The sequence below is a fragment of the Echiichthys vipera genome (genome assembly GCF_963691815.1).
Source record: "Echiichthys vipera genome assembly, chromosome: 3".
Lineage (NCBI taxonomy): Eukaryota > Metazoa > Chordata > Actinopteri > Perciformes > Trachinidae > Echiichthys > Echiichthys vipera.
This window is the reverse complement of record NC_139828.1, coordinates 28613883-28632423: the sequence shown is the minus strand read 5'-3', so window position 1 is coordinate 28632423 and position 18541 is coordinate 28613883. Positions and strand designations below refer to the sequence as shown.

Below are 18541 nucleotides of genomic sequence, written 5' to 3'. Positions count from 1 at the left end.
CAACACCTTTATGGCATTTTTCAAGTAGTCAAGCAAAAAAAAAAAAGTAGTCAAAATATAAATTTACTTTTGTGCAAAAATGTATCCAAAGAAACAAAAGTCACATGTGCATGTAACATAAACAAACCAGTGTTTTGCCTACATTAAGTGTATCTGAATCAGGGTAAAGAGAAAAAGGTGCTAAGGGATCAATAAATGAGATCATTTAACAGAAGAACTTAACAACACTGCACACTCAGGCAAACAAGACCAGGTGGCATTTTAACTACAGTGTATGGATGCATTAATCAGCTTGTCATACACCGCTGGGAGAAGAACTGAAAAACACATACGAAAGATTCAGGTTTGAATTTAGACAGTGCGTCACCCCAGTCCTCTCAACAGTCAGACATTTACCAACCATTTCAAACACAAATTACAGGCATGACCCGTTATATATATACATATATTTTTTTTTCCACAATTAGAATTTAATTTTCTAGTCTCAAGAACAAACATTTGTTTTGCGTAGTTGTCTTTTATGCCACAGAAGGAACAGCTCTGAGACGACACAAGTCTTGCACAGAGGTTTTTTTTGTTTTCGAGTAAATCTCATTTTCTTTTTAGTCCAGGTTAAGCTCGAATGTGGTCATGATGTCCCGCTGCATAGACATGTCAATACCAGACATCTATAAAGAGAAAGATATGTTGTTAAAATGCCATTTTACCAATACCACCACAACAAAAGAAACCATGGATGGGGATACTCACAGTCTCTCTCCTGCGACGTTCCTGCTCCTTTTTGCGGGCCATCTCCCTTTCCTTATTCACCAAGGATTCTGGGGTTAGGGGTCGTGTTTCTAAGGGGGATATTGGCTTTTGCTGCTCATCTTCTTTAGGAGAGTCGAGGGTAGCATGTGTACAGATGCTCTCTGGAGAATTAGGATCCTCCTTAGTAGGCTGTGGGTTGGTTTCTTCTTTACATGGGCCTGGTAAGCTATAGGAGGAGAATGTCCCTCTTTAAAATCATCCAGCAAGCTTTTAAAGAGAAATACTGATTTGGTTGATTAGCACTCTTCCAAAACTGGGATTAGAATATTCTGAATTAGGCTGGAAATGTAGTCTTGGTATCTTTTGAATCTAAGCAGCGGTTTTGTCTGGGATTTTTTTTTTCCTAAAGCAAATCTGTTGCATTTGCTGCATACCTGGTCTTTCCAGAAGCCTCCGTCTCCTTGGTGTCTCCCATCTGTTTCTTCTTCAGGGCCTTTTCTCGTTCTTCCTTTTCTATGGCAGCCTTACGGAACTGCTGGAAGCTCAACTTTGAGGATTTGATAGCAGCTGCAGTGACGGACTGCCTCACCAGTTTTGCCCAAGATTCAGCATTTTTCAGAACAATGTCCTAAACAAGACAAATCACCATGTTGATTTATCAATTTCTATTTTTCTTTCAATATCAGGCGTGGTGTTCATTTTCAATTTAAGTTGACTTATTTCACTGAATTCATCTTAGTTTTATTGTTATTGTATTGTTATACTATTAAGCACTGGTGTTAGCCAAGCCCCCACCACAGCGACTTCCTGGTTGATCCAATACGGAAGGGCCAAAATCTGCAGTTCTCAGAGTGTCCAGTAGGGGCAGTTCCTCATTGACCCCCATGTTAAACAGTATAATTAAACAATAATCAAACCTGGTACAAAAAAAAAAATCTAGTCTGTATGTTTAGGTCATATCTCCATGACAACATTGAGGGTGGTGATTTTTTTTTGTACCAGGCTAGTTTTGATTTTATTAGACGTTAAAGTTTATGAATAATTAGGGACGCAGCCTCCTGAGTGACAGCTAGCCTCTGGCCCTCACTTCATCCCGGAGGTATACGTCAGCCAGATGAGCGTACCTCCCTCCCCCCAACGTCACATCAATGCCCTTTTTTGGTAAGAGGAAATGAGGCGGAGTCAAAGTCTGAAAAGATGGCAGCTCTCGTAGGCGAGGACGATTGGATCAAGTTGAGGGAACGGACCTCGACAGGTATGCTACATCCATTTTTTTATACAGTCTATGGTGTAGCATTAGAGTTTAGATTCTCTGCCCGAGCCCGACCCTGGGTCCCAGAAACACAGACCAATCGGAGCAGAGTGGGTTTTTTCAGGAGGGGGTCTTAAAGAAACAGGAGCTAAAAACAGAGTGTCTCAGAGAGAGGGTGAGTACAAGTGCAGCAGCCATGGGCATTATGAGAAAAGGTGGTTTTTGAACATCAAAGCATGTAAGCATGTTTTGGTAGACACACAATCGTTCAACAGATCATGTGCACTTATAAACTTAGTTAAACAATGCTAACCTTTTTGGGAACTTGGGTTTTTTCCTCTTCAGCAGATATACTTGCTGTGTTGGTGTCAGTCAGCTGACAGTCAGGCAAATCCTCAGGGAATCTGAAATCTGACAGCCACTCTGAAAATAAGTGTTCTGCTAAAGTATTAGTTATTCAAAGAACGGAGTCTGGGTCTTCCGGTGACTTACTGGACCTGGTCTCATCTTTGGATTGCAGTGGGCTGTCTCTCACAGGGGACACCACTGGACCCTGATGAAATGAGAGATTTCGTTTTAACATATAAAATCCTATGTTTAACAGTAATGCAGCCAAAATATCCACAATTTTCAAGTCACATTCAAGTTCAAGTCCAAATTGACTTTTTAACAATTGTCACGTGTGATTGTTGATTTTCAATGATGATTTTGAATTGAGTGTGAAGTTTTGCCGTTTCATCAGAAGTACCTCAAATCTGCCGGCAGCCCAGTCCAGCATCACTCCTGGAGATATCATGGGGGATAAAATGGCAGACAAATCTGTCAAATGGTAAAGGACACATATGATGTTAAATATATTAATACCACGAGAGGCAAGGAGCCACTGTGTTCATACAAACTTACAGCAAGAGATACTCTACTGTAAAATCTACTGAAGGCAGGAAGAAGCAACATGAGATGGAAAGTAAGAGGGGCGGTAATTGACTGGTCCCTTACTTTCCTGCACAGCTCTATTAGAACTGAGAGTAAGTGAGCAAAGTGAACAATTACAGGCAGCCTGGGGTTATCAGGCGGGAGGTTCATTGCATGTGGAGCCACATCAGTGAGGGAGAAATGACGACGCAGACTTTGTTGCTCTCACTACTGGAGCATTTTCTCTGAGCGTCTCATACTGCGGTGGAAGGGTGTACAGTTGATATATAGGAGCTGTCGAAGCTAAAGTGTGAGTACAGGGGTTTTGGGAGGTATTGATGCTGGTCTGGCACTACGTCTCAGAAGCTGCTGAAAGCCACTGCTACTAAAGGCTGGGAAAGAATGAGAGGCTCATGCAGAATAAAAAACAAAACTAACCTGAGTGTAAATGCACGAATTAGTAAATGTCCATTGAAATGGACTCAAAGGTTTCACTTTAGCAACATAAAGAGCAACAATAAACATTTATTTGAACTGATAAACGCTGAATCATAGGGGGACAGAATTTTTTTCCCGTGCCTAAGACTGCCATGTTTTTAAGGAAAATCCCTATTTTTAATAGAAAGATCCTGCATATCTCTGTAAAGGAAATAAATGTGCATTTTTGACAATTTTTACTTCCCTCTTAGTCAAGGGGCAAAAGGGACAAATATCAGGATTCCTTAATATTTTCCAAAGTCAAATTCAAGCACTTTCAAGCATTTCAAGGTGCATTTTCCAGCCTTTCCACTACTAATTACATATGTATATACAGTACATGCAGTATACTGATTATTGGACTTCTTAATCACATTCAATTAAATGCTATTGTGCTATAAATGTGATATCACTCTACAGAAGGGTGACAAATTAAAACACGTTTTAAAATGTGTCACTTGTTTGTAAGTAGGCTTGACATCCTATGTGACCTATTCCAGCACTTTTCTAGCCTTGAGGTGTTTTAAGGATTTCCAGTACCCTTAAGAACCCTGAAATGTTATCAGTACCTGGAGGTAATAAAGCCAGCTCATCACTGGTCGGGTCTGCATTACGGTGTGTTGGTTGGCCTTTGGCTTCTGCTACCGAAGACTGCACAGCAGGAGGAGGCTGGCAGGTCTTGACTGAGGCTTTTTTCAAATCTTTTGTCGGCAATATCTGTTTGCCCCAGCAAGCACGAGTCACCTTTGACTTAAGAAGAAATGACATTCTTATTTTCCATTGTAACCAGCAAGGCTGTATTACAATGAATCTCTTGATTACAGTAAGCAAACACTGAATGGATTTACCTTCATCTTCACTTTTTGACAAAAGTCTTTACTTCTCAGCTTCTTTGTTTTCACTGAAAGATAAGCGCATTAAAAGTCGACAGTCTACAGAAGCACGAACAATATAGAGTGTAAAGTAACAAACTGGTTGGCAAGTCTCAAACTGGATCAGTCACAGCATCACAGTAAATGCTTTCCACTTCCCAAACCCTGTACCTTGGAAAGATACCTCCTTGGTGTGAGTGAAGCCTATTTCACACATACTGTACACTGCAACCCTGAACTTATCTAGGCCTTACCTAGAGAAGCTGTACATGAGAAAGCAAATGTCTGAATCAGTCAGACCAGACATCAAACAGACTTTACCCTGCCAGCTCCTTAGTACATGTGTGAATAGCGTACTGACACGAGCATTGACGGTGGTCCTGACTACCGTTCCCTGCGATGAACATTTAAAAAGATGCCGCTGAAGGGTTAGAGGTGGTCTGATTTGGAGGAGGAATGTTTATTGCAGATTGAGTCCGATGAAAATATTTAAAAACAGTTGGACAAAACAGAAACTAAAACGGGTGATGACATATGCAAGAAGCAATCGTGCTGCTGCCCGGATCTTTTCAAGTAATATAATGTGAGGGCAGGCCGTGCAGAGGGCCACAGGGGAGAGGGACAATGATGCTAAAGCACGGCACCGATCATCTGGGCCAAATGTGAGTGCACCCTAAGATGCTGCCTAAAATGTCTTACTGGAGAAACAACGGGATTTGGGAACTTCTGTGTTTGAGGGCAGATGCCAAACTACATGAGAAGAACGTAGGAGGGGATCTCTTGGGGGCCGGTATGAACAGAAGGAATGAATCCAACTGAAAAAGGAATGAAACTGTTTCAATGGACCGTACATATGGGCATGTTAGTATAGTTTAGTGTAGAAGTCCAGAATGTGTCAGTTAACTGTGATACCACAGTTGGGTGTGGTTATTAAATGTCTTTGACTTATCATTGCCACTGATTCAGCATAGCATACATACATTAGTCCACTACAATTCAACAAAAAATATTATTATTTATAGCAAATATTTTACTATAATTGTCTCAGATGTCAATAGGTGCGTTTCCACTATGGTCGACTACTCTGAATGAGGCGGGTCTATCTTGTCGAAAACGTTTGAACGAGAAAGACCACATAGATCACAATTTGCACGTGAGTCACTCAGGAGGCCGTTTGACGGGATAGAAAGAGGCCCTATCAGAGAGCAGGGCCTATTTTGTGCCCTGAGATATACCCGGTTAGTGATTGGATGTAGCTCTCAGCTCTCTGTGACGTTGTGAATCATACAGGGCCACCCTAAATCAAACTACAACTATTCTGTATTTCTTTTGAGGAAGAACGCACCGCTGCATCACTGATCCGCTGATCACCAGTGATCTAAACCCATTCAGAGTGTTATGTCACCTCTGGAGTCTCGTAAATCCCTCTCAGGCCTTTTTTGGAAACACGGGGAGTGAAAGGCCATTTGAGAGGGCGTGCCCGGAAACTTTCCAGGGGGGGCCACTCTACAGGGCTAATGGAAACACGCCTATTGGGACAGAGATTAACATTTATTCTATATATAGACAGATCATTAAAAAGGGTGTGTGAAATAAAAACAGAGCAAACACCTGATGAATGTGCAAAAATATTAAACAACTTAAAATTTGGTGTGCAACCAAGAGAAAGGTTGGAAATGTAAGGCCCCCTGGTGAATTATGCCATATCTCTTATTTTAAGCAAAAAGGGAAGGGAAGGGTAAACCAAAGGTATGGGAGGGCAGGGTAAGGGGTAGCAGCTAACCTGATTCAGAGTCACTATCAGAAGGGCTAGAGTGACTACTTCTGCTGCTGCTGTCAGAGCTGTATGACGAACTGCTGCTGCTGCTGCTTTCACTGAGGCGTGAAGGGCAGGCGAGGTCAGGAGGCGCCATGGGTTTGGCTGTTAAACAAAAAAAAGGGAAAAGCGTAATTAATACACTCCATGCCTCTTAACTGTGTTAAATTGTTAATCAAATTCAGATCCTACCTAATGGTGTTTTTTTCTTAATCAAGTGCTGCTCTTTACTGGCAACCCGAGATGTACCGGCATCCTTTGGTTTCCCAGTCTGCACTCCTCCTGTGGGCTTCGCCAGCTTTTTTTCTGCAGGAGGGAAGAGATAACTCTCCATTCTAATTGCATGTTACTAATTAAATCTAATAAAAATGTGGTTTTGCCGACAGCGGAAAGCTTAAGCAGAGCAGGATTAAGCTGGACTTACTGCTATTGTTCTTGTTGCATTTCCTCAGACATGCAGAAACAAACGTCTGCAGGGCTCTCAGTGTGGAAGGCTTGAGCATTTCAAAGTCAATCTCAATCTCCTCTAAAGTGGAGTCTCTCAGACAGGACTCCCTGGCATTAATGATGTTCACCAACTTGCCCAGTTTGTCCTCAGGCAGCTTGTCAATGTCCAATTTCAACTGCTTTTTCTCCTGGTAGGTCACTGGTGTTGATGGGACCTCATCCTCACATTTTAAAGGTACTTCATGAATATTGTCTATGTTGCCATGCCTATAATACACACAAGACATCTACCGTTAGCCCTAGCACATGTTGTGGAAAAGTCACTTCAACATTACTTGTCCTTAGTGTAAATTATAAATCATACTGAAAGATCAAGCTGGGCTCACTCACAAAGTAGTCCTCTTACGGTTGGCCATTTTTTCTACAATAGATTTGTATTTGGAGGACTTGTGCTTTAGTCTAGTGATATCCTTTTCTTTGGCTCTTTTTTCCTTTTTCAACTTGTCTTTCTTCTTAGGCTTCTTAATCCTCTTCAGCTGAACACTGACAGCTTTCAACTGCAAAGCCAGCCATTAAGGAGCCAATTAGGTAACATGCACTGAAGTGAAGCACTTCTCAAAAGCCATTTGCTCGCTTACTGGCATGTATATACCAACCCGCTCCTTTATATGAGCCAGCTGCGTGGCCACCTCTTCTGATGAACTCTCTGCCTCAGAGGAGCTTTCGCTTTCAGAACTTTCCGACACACTTCCAAGTATGTCTTCTTTTCCCTTGTCAGCTCGCTGACGAGGTGTGGAGCAACCCTCTGCTTCTTGGGAAACTTTGAGATATCGGGCCTCAAAAACTTCCTGTTGATACAAAATAAATGTTGTTGTTTTTTTTAGATAGTATTTATAGAAATTATAATACTGATTTTAAGGCTTCAACCTAGGAATGGCCTAGGTCAGGGGTGGACAATTCGGGCCCTGGAGAGCCACTGTCCTGCATGTTTTAGGTTTCTCTCTGCTTTAACACACCTGAGTCTAATAATGTGCTCGTTATCAAGCAGCTGATGCTCGTCACAGTTTGATTATTGTTAGACTCAGGTGTGTTAGGGCAGGGAGAAACCTAAAACATGCAGGGCAGTGGATCTCCAGGGCCGGGATTGCCCACCCCTGGCCTAGGTCAATTAACACAGTCAGTACAGAACATTTACTATTAATGTAATGAAGCCCAATCCATTTTAGGGGCCGTAGTCACAAAACATTTTATCTTAGCACTTAGAGTACTCATAAGGAGCATTAAAAGTTCTTAGTCTTAAAACCTATTCCCAAAGCCTCTGAGACCAACTATTACTAAGGAGTGGGAGGGACTCCTAAGATAAGACTGGAGCGCAGGGTTGACCTCGTTACTATGGATGACATCATGTTCATACCTTCTATGCCCACAGTGATTGGCTCAGAGACACAGAGTCCCAGAGTTAATCCATGATAGAAGCACTTCGATGGGGAAGTGAATGAACTGCCGCACTATGTGGGGTCTGGATTAAGCATTTATTGTCTGGTGCAAAATCCTCCTGACCGTTGTACAGCGGCATTTTTCCTGTTGCCAAATAGCGGAGAGTTGTAACAACTTTAATCTGCGTGGTTTTTATTGGTTGGTGATGTGACGGCATCCCTGACCAACTCTACCCCGTTCATAATGCCATCTCCATTAAGGTGATACTTTAAAAAAAACGTACAATCATTTAATCTCTCCAAAATTACTCTTGGTGGCGTTTTATAGGAGCTACTTTTAGCGCTAAAATGCTTTGTGAGTTACACTTATCTTAAAAAGTTACGAGTCCTTAAATTAGGAGTGAAACGCCCCTTATTTTAAGAGTTACTTCTAAATCAGCAAGTTAGGACCTACTATTAGCCTTAAAATGTTTGTAAATAGGGTCCAGATCCTTTGTTTGTTGTAATCCATCGTGTATGTATGCCAGCTACAATGGACATTGGAAACAATTCATATTACACAGTGCTGTGAACAAGTAACCATTCACTTAATGATATATCTAATTCACAGCATGTATAGGCCTGTTTTAGCAATATTTGGTGCACCACACCTATGAAGTGCTCTTGTTGAATGTCAACTTCTGCATTCAGCTACTCATACTGGGGATAAACTTCCTGCTGCAACTGACTGAATGATTCCCATTTCAGTGGATAGTATACCAAACCATAGACTGTATATAAAATATGGACATCTAGACAGCTCCCCAAACATAAAGCTAAGAGATCTAGATCGGCCCCTGATGGCTGGTTGCGGTTAAGGAGATAAATCCCGCCCCCTCTGTTAGCGGATGGAACATGGGCAAAAATAAAAAATAAAAACCTTTTCCCAAAGAGGTTTTCTGTAGTTCTGATCACAGTGATGTTTGTTCCAGTGTTTGTTTTTGAATGTAGTGTGGCGGTTGATAGGTTCCTCTCTCAATACACTACACAGTGTGTAGTAATGCACCATTATTAATCATGTTCCGTAGATCTCCGGAGCTAACACTGTATTTCTTTGATTTATCAGAAAAACACCGGCCAAGCGTGAAGTGATCATAAGAACAGTTGTTGAAAAAAAAAACAGAGGACTGAGAGACAAAGGTCTCCTTCCATTTTAGGTAGATTTTTTACATGTGGGTAATGTGATATACATTCGGCAGATGGTTTGACACTAGTCCACTGATCAGCAGTTGGTGTTGGTAACATGCCAGGAAATCTAGCAATGTGCCAGCACAGGCAAGAAAGAGCCAGCAAGCAAGCACACATGGATGTAAACAATGTAGGGTTCAAATTCTTCCAATAACAGTGTCTGCAAATGATTTATAAAAAAGGAAAATACATTCAGCACGTGTATTAGGCCCTGAGGGTGTGCATTTTAGTGAGTAACAGTAAATAGAAACTGTTTTTCAAAAGCTTCCACATTGTACATTTCAGTATTTCTATAGTGATTTGATAGAAGAAAAACTAAAAACAAAGCTGTACTGTACCTGCAGTTTTCTTGCCATGTAGACTACCTCATGCGATGGTGGGTTGTATTTGTAACAGTTGGAGAACATCAGTCGGACATCTGCAGCGAATTCCTTTGCATTTGCATACCGTTGTTGATCCATTTTTTTCTGAGGAAATAACACTTTATGGTTAATTGATCTAACTTACATTGAAGATGTCATTTATTCCTCATCATTATAATCATCTTACCTTGATGGTGCTCAGGTCCATAGGTTGTTTGATGATTTCATGGTAGTCGTGCAAACACAAAACAGCCGCATCAACGGGGAAATAAAAGGGCCATGCATATGCATAGTGTCTCTTTGACTGCATCTCCTTCAGGATATCACTGCAGGGCCTGAGCTGATCAGACACTCTGACCTTCTTGCCCTCAAAGGCAGGCAAGTCTTTCTTTGGGGCTTTGATGGGCCTTCCACTGCCTCTCCTGGAGAATAATGTACAAGGTGCTGAAGGTTCCTCAGCAAGCAATACCTCACTACTGCTGATGACTGAGGTGGTGGAGGTTGTGGGGTCTGCTTTCCTCTTAAAACCTGTTTTAATCTGATTATTCAGAAAAAGGTTGCACATAAAAACCAGCTGTAGCATCACTACATACGTTAAAACAGTGGGAGAAAATCATTTTAACATTTAAAAGTTTGGTTGCACAAACACATGCCATGGGATCTGCAATGTGATTTAATATTGGTCACAATGCCATAATGATTCAAGTTTATGAAAATCTACCGCTTTCAATAATTTCATGCAACAGAGAAAGTCTAACATGAAAAAGAAAATGTATTGTAGTGTGGTAGAATGCAGTGTTTGAAGTCCTTAGTCATGCCAACACATTATGAGCCGTTACTGGTGCATCCAACTCCAATGGAAAAAATAGACATATATTTTGATTTCTTTTCATACCGAAATAAACTGAAATAAACTCCCAATCATAGTTACAGTAAAGTTACTCTTTTCTGCATGTTCTCACACTTAACGGTCGATTTCATGATTTAAAGTCGGTATGTATACCGTGCAAGTTGCTTGCAAAGCAATAAAATACTTACTGTTGCATCAATTTGTGCAGGGAGCTGTGTGGGTGGGATGAGTTGAGGCACATCAGGTGGTATGACGGTCACGGTCTGCTGGAGAACAACTTCTGACATAAGTGATCTCTGCTTTATTGCACCTGTGTGACGAGGTCAAGGGAATACATGCACAAGAATACCATTTTAAAATGGTAAAAGTGGGCGGTACATGCAGAGTTCAAACATGGAAACATTTGTGGGCGGGAGGGAATTTAATTGTCACTGTCAAATACATCTGAAATGAATGTTAAAATCCAGTTTAGACCAACATTATGTCACGCTAATTTAAAAAAAAAAAAAAAAAAAGGAATATTGGACCACATCTTAAGGGCCTGTGCAAGTTACCGGCATTAGTGTTTCTCCCTTTCACTAGTTCCTTTGCATCGATTACTGTGACTTCACACTCTTCTTTAGGCATTTTGGACACTTTCTGTTGAAAAAGTGTCTCCAGGGTCCGTGCCATAAAAACAATGTCATCTCCAGGCTGTGGAAAGAAAATGATATATTTGTCGGTATGTATAGATTATTTGTGTGGGCAGTTTAAAATGACTGCTTTGCAGTTGTACATACACGTTGGTGTGTTAGACAGCATCCACAATGAAAGTCTCTTACCCGATTGTATACAAAGCAGTTAGTGAACATGGTGTTGAAGTCTTGAATACACTCAAGTCCTTGCCAGTAGTATCTGTTCTCAAGACGCCTCTTAATAGTGCTTAGATCCATAGGCTTTTTAACAATTGTATAATAATCCTGAAAGACAATAAATACACAGTCATGAATACAGAAAAATCATCCCTTTATATATTGCAGTGTAATGTAACTTAGGCACCAAGACAAACTCTATTGGATGCACCTAATTTTCTTTGAAAAACTGAAATACTATTGATTAACTGAGATGAAATATAGACGCCACATTTGAGAGATGGGCTGTGATGCTACAACAACAATCTTGTGACTTACTGGAAGACGCAGTGCCACTGCATCAACTGGCTGACGAAAGGGCCACGAAAAGTTATGACTCCATAAAGCTTTGATTACCACCTTCTCCAGGTACTGTAGCTGATTGGTTACACGTCCAGGGCTCTTGGGATTTATGACCTCCGGTGGAGGGGGGTTTCCACTCACAGTGGGACAGACTTTCACATCAGACATCCTGTTGTCCAAAGGACATGAAGAGGAACACTATAGAATGATTTGCGGCGACTCAGTGTTTATCACGTTTTCCTAAACAGAGTCAAGAGTAGATTCCAGTGCTTCAGTAAAAATGTAAATTTAGATGACATTGTGAAAAAACCAAAAACAATTCCTCTCAATCATCACTTATGACCGACTAGAAGAGTGTGTCTGGGCCTGTTTCTGCAGAGACCCTGCCCCCAAGAATGGGCAAGCACCCAAGGGGTAGCTATCTAAACTGTGGACAAAAAAGCAAATATAGCGAGTCAAACGACAGGTGCACAAAGCCCGTTCCAAAATGTAGAGAAAGTGAATTTGGGGATGGCTGTCGCCGGCTGGCGACCAGTGAAGGGGAGGAGAGGAGGTGTGCACTTCTGGTTCTGGTGAACCAGAGAGTAGGTAGTGTATTTTCAAACCGCACTGGAGTAATTCACCTCATACTGCCATTAACCCTGTTGCTTACATTACTTGTAATGTAATTGGAAGATGTAAAACTGTGTTGACTGTTGTACCTAACTGAGGATTTCGGTTAGGTACAACTGCTCTCAAAACATGACACAAGACTGAGGACAAACAACATATTGATCACAGTATGCTCAACATTGCTTATTGGCTATGAAATTAAAAAGTCGCTATTGATCACTGATTTGATTACTGGATGTCAGAACCAGAATGTTATTGCCAAGTAGATTTTCACATACAAGGCATTTACCTTTGTGTTTGGTGCACACAATAAAAAACATATTACAAGGAAATCAACAAAAAAGCAAAACAGTGCGACATAATAGAAAAAAATAACGTACAAATATTTAAAAGATACTACAGTATAGAAATACTTATACCAATAACCAAACCAAATATGTAAAATTTAACAGAATAGGAAAGCCCTTACTGACATAAAAGGAAATTACAATGATAAATAAACTTTTGTTTTCTTGGTTGTGCCTTAACTTTGTCTTTGCATGATACCAAAGAAATCCCAGACACTAACTGCATATTTAAAATGTGAGTGAAATGGAGAGCAACACTCACAAAAGCTACAGTGGATACTTAATAACATCTTTCATGCTAAACAAAGGTAATACTGCCATCTATAGCATTTCTCAGAAATTGTCCCGTTCAGAATTTTAGCTCAGCAAAAATCCATTCATGTTTCTGACGAGCACTTTCAGTAAGGCATTAAAACAGTAGCCTGGCATCACCATACGAATCGCACATGCCTGAAATTAAACATGTTTGGCTTTTCCAGGCTACTTAAACAGTGACAAGGGATATGAATGTCCTACTGAGGCAGCACGTCCCATAAACAGGGGCTGTGCTATATCAAAAAAATGGCTCAAGGAGGGCTGAGCTAAAGGTTTATTTCATTGTGTATCCATTTACATTGGGGTCATAATACACTTCTGAAGGATGTTTTGTTTATACACTTTATAATTATGTTTTGCTGTTAGGCTTATTTCCATTGTGTTGGTCTGAAAAGGACAAAAGAAAACATGAATTTGATACATGAATAAATCCATTGTAGTCCAGTGAATTAGATGTGTCCTTTTGTTGGGCGCATGTCAGTGCAAAGTGAATTTCAAGTAGCACATGACCCACACTTCAGCGATTAAGACTGGGGGTCAATTTGATGTTCAAACATTTTTTTCATACAGAAAGCGTTATTCTGGGAAAGCATAGTCATGCTTTTGTCAATGAAGAAAACATAGGAGTGTGGTTAGGGTCAAACTAGTTTGGTGTTGGTGAGGTTTAAGTAAAAGAATTCACTCAATTTCAATAATCAGTTGTTTAAGTGATTTAGTTGTTAAGTGATCAGGTAAAATTGCAATGCATTTATTTACTGGTTCCAGCACATGTAAAGTTTTTTCCTATTTTATCCATCATATCACTATGAGAACATCAGGCTAGCAATTTGGTAGAATTAGGGGTGACAATACATGCAACGGGTATAGGAGAAAATAAAAATTGTGACACTATCCTACTTTAAAAGCATGGCACACAAAGGACTGACTGACAAAGTTATCCAAAAGATAGAGACAGAAGCAGTAAATCATTGTTAAGACTGTAAAACTATTACTATTCAATATTCAAGAGTCACATAATGCAACTCCGATAGAAATAGAAATGATGTTCAACTCCACCTTCAGCTGAAGAATAATCATACAAATATGACTGGCCGATAATTCAATATGACAATTTAGCATTTTTCGATAGAATCGTATTGTGATGAAATCATATCCGGTTATGGCGATACAGAATTGTGCTTTCTAAATTAATAACAAGCACATACTATCTCAAATTTTCAGAGGATATGATTTGTTTTTCGTGCATGTGCATGTAAACAGTGTGTAGCCGGGTAAAAAGTCTCACTTTTAATTTCATAATTTCACTTTGAACTTCTGTTCTTTTTGCACTACAGTTAATAAAATGAGGGAAAAACTCAGTACTTTTAATTTGTCATGTATTTAATTCACACAGGATTATACAAAATTGTGGTTATTTCATATACACTAGTTCTTGATTGAATCCCAGAAAACATGCTATATTGTGACATATGTTATCGAGGTATGAAATGACCTATAATGGGATAGAGGATATTGGCCATGTCAGTCAATATCAAAGCAACGGTTTTAGCCATACAAAGATGTTGTTATTGCAAAAATACACAAAAAAATCTGCCTGATGGATATAGGGATGGGAATTGATGAGTTAATTGATACCAATGCCATTATCAATTCTGCTTCATCAATTCCCATATTGAGTCATAATTCATTTTCTGTGTGGAAAAACAATAGGCCTCCAGGGATTTACAGTATCAACGCAAGTGCATCTTTAGATCTCCAAGTCTAAACAGAGCTGCGGTGTCATCTTTCTTTGTGAAATGAAGCCACTCTCTCTACCTCTCCACCATGACTCCTTGTTGCAGGTTTCCAGCAGCGTAGTTTGACGTCATTGTTGTATTGATAAAAGGAACTGATGAGCTCCTCGGCATACGATTCTGATACCAATTTGTTAACGTTTCCCAAATGGAACAGGTTCTCGAATCCCATCCCTAGGGATCAAGGTCATCTCTTTGGGTGCACATCATGATGGGTGCCACAAAATATTCTCTGCAGTCAAAAGGGAAGGCTTTGGCAGACTCTGGATAATATAAATACTCATTAGTAGACAAAAAAGTAATAGTAAAAAAACGTTTCTATGGAAAAATAAGTCATCAGCAATAATACTCCAATATAGAAAACTTTGTGGCTTCATCACATATTTGAGATATGAACATGAGTACTGTGGACAATACACAGAGCAAAAAAAGATGGAAATGTCAGCATGTCTACTTAAGCCGTGTGAAAATGATTATTAATATTAATTATTATTCTGTGGCAGTTGTCTTGACAACAACCAGCAGTCAACAATTCTGCAGTGAACATTTAATTATAGACACTCCACAGTACTCTGGTTTTGTTTTAAAATACAAATGTATACTGCTGTATTTTGTTATCAAACCACAGACAGCTGAAAAACCTGGCCCTGCACGTCAACACATCAGACCTAATGGTGTGGAACATTTTACTTAACTAAAATGGAGACCAGTCCGAAGAAAGAAGAAAGTACATGAGGCTGTCTTTACAATTAACACCACAAAAGCCTGTCAACCATTAACACATACCGTTACATTGCGTTTCAGGATTTATCTTTGTTTTCTAATAACACGCATGAACGCATGCTGCACTGTTGACAGTGTTCAGGCCAACACGTGAAGCCACCACCACGCCCACCGGTTACTTTAGCAAAAGTTAGCCAGCTTCCACTGTACCGACTGAGAGCACGTTGACATGAAAACGGGAGGGCAAAACACTTAAATAAATCTGTTAATTCAGTTTCGTATGACAAATTGTGAAAATGACGCAACGGTGGCCGACGCAGTCACATTAGCTAGCTAACATGAGAAATGCTGAACAATTCGGAGAAATACTGCCGTTGCCAGGTGACTTTGGCCACTTAAGCCTACTTGCTATCTAACAGTCAGTCGGTACACTAACGAGGCGTTTCACCTACATTACAACTGTGTGTGTACTATTGTTTTATCTACTACAATAAAGCCGGTACGACTTACCGGGTGCATTTTCACATATTACGTTAGCATTTACCTATGCTAACTTAGCTAACATGCTAAGCGGTAGCAGTTAATCTTGCGGACACTTTCACAACTTCTGACAACTCTGGCACGTGCTCCACTCATTAGTATAACTACCATATTATACGTATGCCTTTTGAAAACATATATTTAACGTTAGTGAGAATTGCTGTGCTAGCATTACCTTACGAGATATACCAGGGGCTCTTGCGTTCAAATCTTCAGTGGCAACCGTCTCTACGGCAACTGCCTCGCATTTATAGCCCGCTGCTCGGGGCTCTAGAACTGATTGGTCAAACACTAACAACGTCAACGTTACATTTTGCTGTTCTGCAGAGAAAGGCGCCCGAAAGAGTTTCTTTCATGCAAAAATACAGCCCACAGTGTCTCCTGCAAGTGTGTAGCTACCTATGTTTTTGAAGCATTAGGGAAACATTTGTGTTGCGTAGTTTCATACAAAATTCAACTCGATGTCACGGAAGGATCCTGCAGGAGGATTTTCGAGTTTTAAGAATACTGACTGCAGAGCCTCCACTCGTGTGGGTGACTCTCCGACTGGCGGCGGAGGAGCAATGTGTCTGCGCGCATCGACAGGAACATGCGACGGGAATCTGGGCGGAGCGGTGATTTCGCGTGCTCAACCAGAAGCGGAAAACTCGCCTTCAATGAGCACACACACACACAAGCGAGGAACCGCTTTCTACAAGTAGCATGACTATTGTGCTTACTATTGGACTGATGAGCCGGGGAATGCGAAGCGATATAGCCGCATTAATATGATCGACCGATTTAGGGTTATAAAAAGTTGAATAATACTTTAGGATAGAATGGACAGTTGAGAGTCAAATAAAAATGAGGCGGGCACATGGACTTTACCAGGGTGACTCGAACTAGGCACGAGTTTACTTCCTGTGAGCTGGAAAGAAGGACATCCTGAACAGCCCAGCCCAGTTTTGGTGTACGTTTACTGTAAGCATGATGGAATACAACTTGTAGAAAACATGCTCACCCATAATCAATCAATCAATAAATCAATTTTTGATTGACAGTGGAATCCATTTAGTCTATAAACTTATAACAGCCTGTATGGACTGGTATCAATCAGCTATAGTAAAAAAGACAACACTGATGAGCACAAATCCAAACCTTCAATTGATAATTCAGTTAACAGTTAATTTAATTTATAATTTAATATCTAGCTCCTTGGACCTCCTAGTCTTGCCTAGATGAAAATTAAAAATATAACTTCATCACATTTAAGCTAATGGTTATAGTCTTAACATCAAGGCAGGGTCTCTAAAATGTTTGACACTGTCCCTTCCTTATTCACCACTTTAGACGACTCGCTCTAATACAGACTAATATCCTTTTCCTTCTATTCTAAAAGAAAGAAAGAAACAAAAAACATAACTGCAATTTCCCAGCTTGGGATCAATAAAGTACTTCTATTCAAGTCAAGTCAAGTCAAGTCAAGAGATCTTTATTGTCCCCGGGGGACAATTTGCAGTACAGTCAGCAGTAAAAACAACAGTAAAATGCACAATAATGACACACACGATGACAAAGAGCTAAAAATTAAAAGAGATGCAATACACAACGACATGAGTGACATGGGACAACACTAAACAATCATCAATCAACAAAGTGCAACAGTGCCACACTGGATGAAAACACAGAGTTAAAGTCACCACAGTGCTATCAATTGTTAAGAAGGCCAACAGCCACTGGAACCCAGGATTTTCTAAATCTGTCAGTCCTGCATCGGGGCACATTACATCTGCGTCTTGATGGAAGCAGTTTAAATTCAGGTGCTAAGGGATGGCTCGGGTCAGACAGGACAAGTCTCGCTTTGTTCAGGGCCCTGGTTTTGGTTTCCCTGAATTGCCCCCCGGGGACAAATAAAGTTTTTTTGAATTTGAATTTGTACAAGATGGTATTCTATTCTAGTCTATTGATCCTTTACATCTTTTGTCCACAAGATGGAGCCATGGGCACAAATTAAACCATCCTGCTGAAGAAGATTGATGGCAGAAGCAAGTATATGGAATGTTGTTGTGGATTAAGTTTTTGATACCCAAAAGTGACTGACTGAAATATTTGCAGTTTTGTATGAGAAGAGAGAATTTTCATTGTGATGTGACATAATATTATTTCACTTCTGAAAGCAAACACAGGAAGCTGTGCAGACTGTGATGAAAAGTACAGTCTGTTATATCCAAGGACCAACCGTACATCTTCGCATGTTCAAGGGAAATCATGTAATTCATTTAATTGCAGCCTGAGTATTTTTGAACTGTATTTAATTCATCTTTACACAATAACCCCCATTACTTAGCCACATAGCTTACCATGAGCTATTTGTTATATTAGGTGTTGTATTGTTTCAAAGCACTCAATGTTTAATGCAATATGAGATGTGCAGGGGAATTGAGAAAGTGAAAGGAATGGGTGGAAAGTCAGATTGTCACATTTCCTAAATGCGTTTTGAATCTGACCATAAATACTGACATTGTCTGTTCCCCTGACAATGACAGGAAACTTGTTCAGAAGGGAGGAGGTCATTTAGGAAAAGGTTCTGCCCCCCGGTGCTTTAAATGTGAGGAGGAACAACAGCTATTTGTTTTTG

The 18541-nt window shown here is 40.3% G+C and overlaps 1 protein-coding gene across 1 annotated transcript; it reads right to left on the bottom strand.

Annotated features, from left to right (window-relative positions):
• Nucleotides 1-602: 602 nt before the first annotated feature.
• brdt (bromodomain, testis-specific) lies at nt 603-11762 on the bottom strand (the record flags this gene model as incomplete). The annotated part of the gene is made up of 19 exons (XM_083911479.1): nt 603-668; nt 751-976; nt 1185-1378; nt 2316-2425; nt 2495-2555; nt 2751-2821; nt 3961-4108; nt 4240-4292; nt 6047-6184; nt 6272-6385; nt 6504-6793; nt 6917-7083; nt 7183-7374; nt 9528-9656; nt 9739-10089; nt 10590-10711; nt 10956-11094; nt 11223-11360; nt 11571-11762. 19 exons carry the CDS (start codon nt 11760-11762, stop codon nt 603-605), a joined length of 2901 nt encoding a protein of 966 aa, XP_083767605.1.
• Between the last annotated feature and the right edge of the window lie 6779 nt (nt 11763-18541).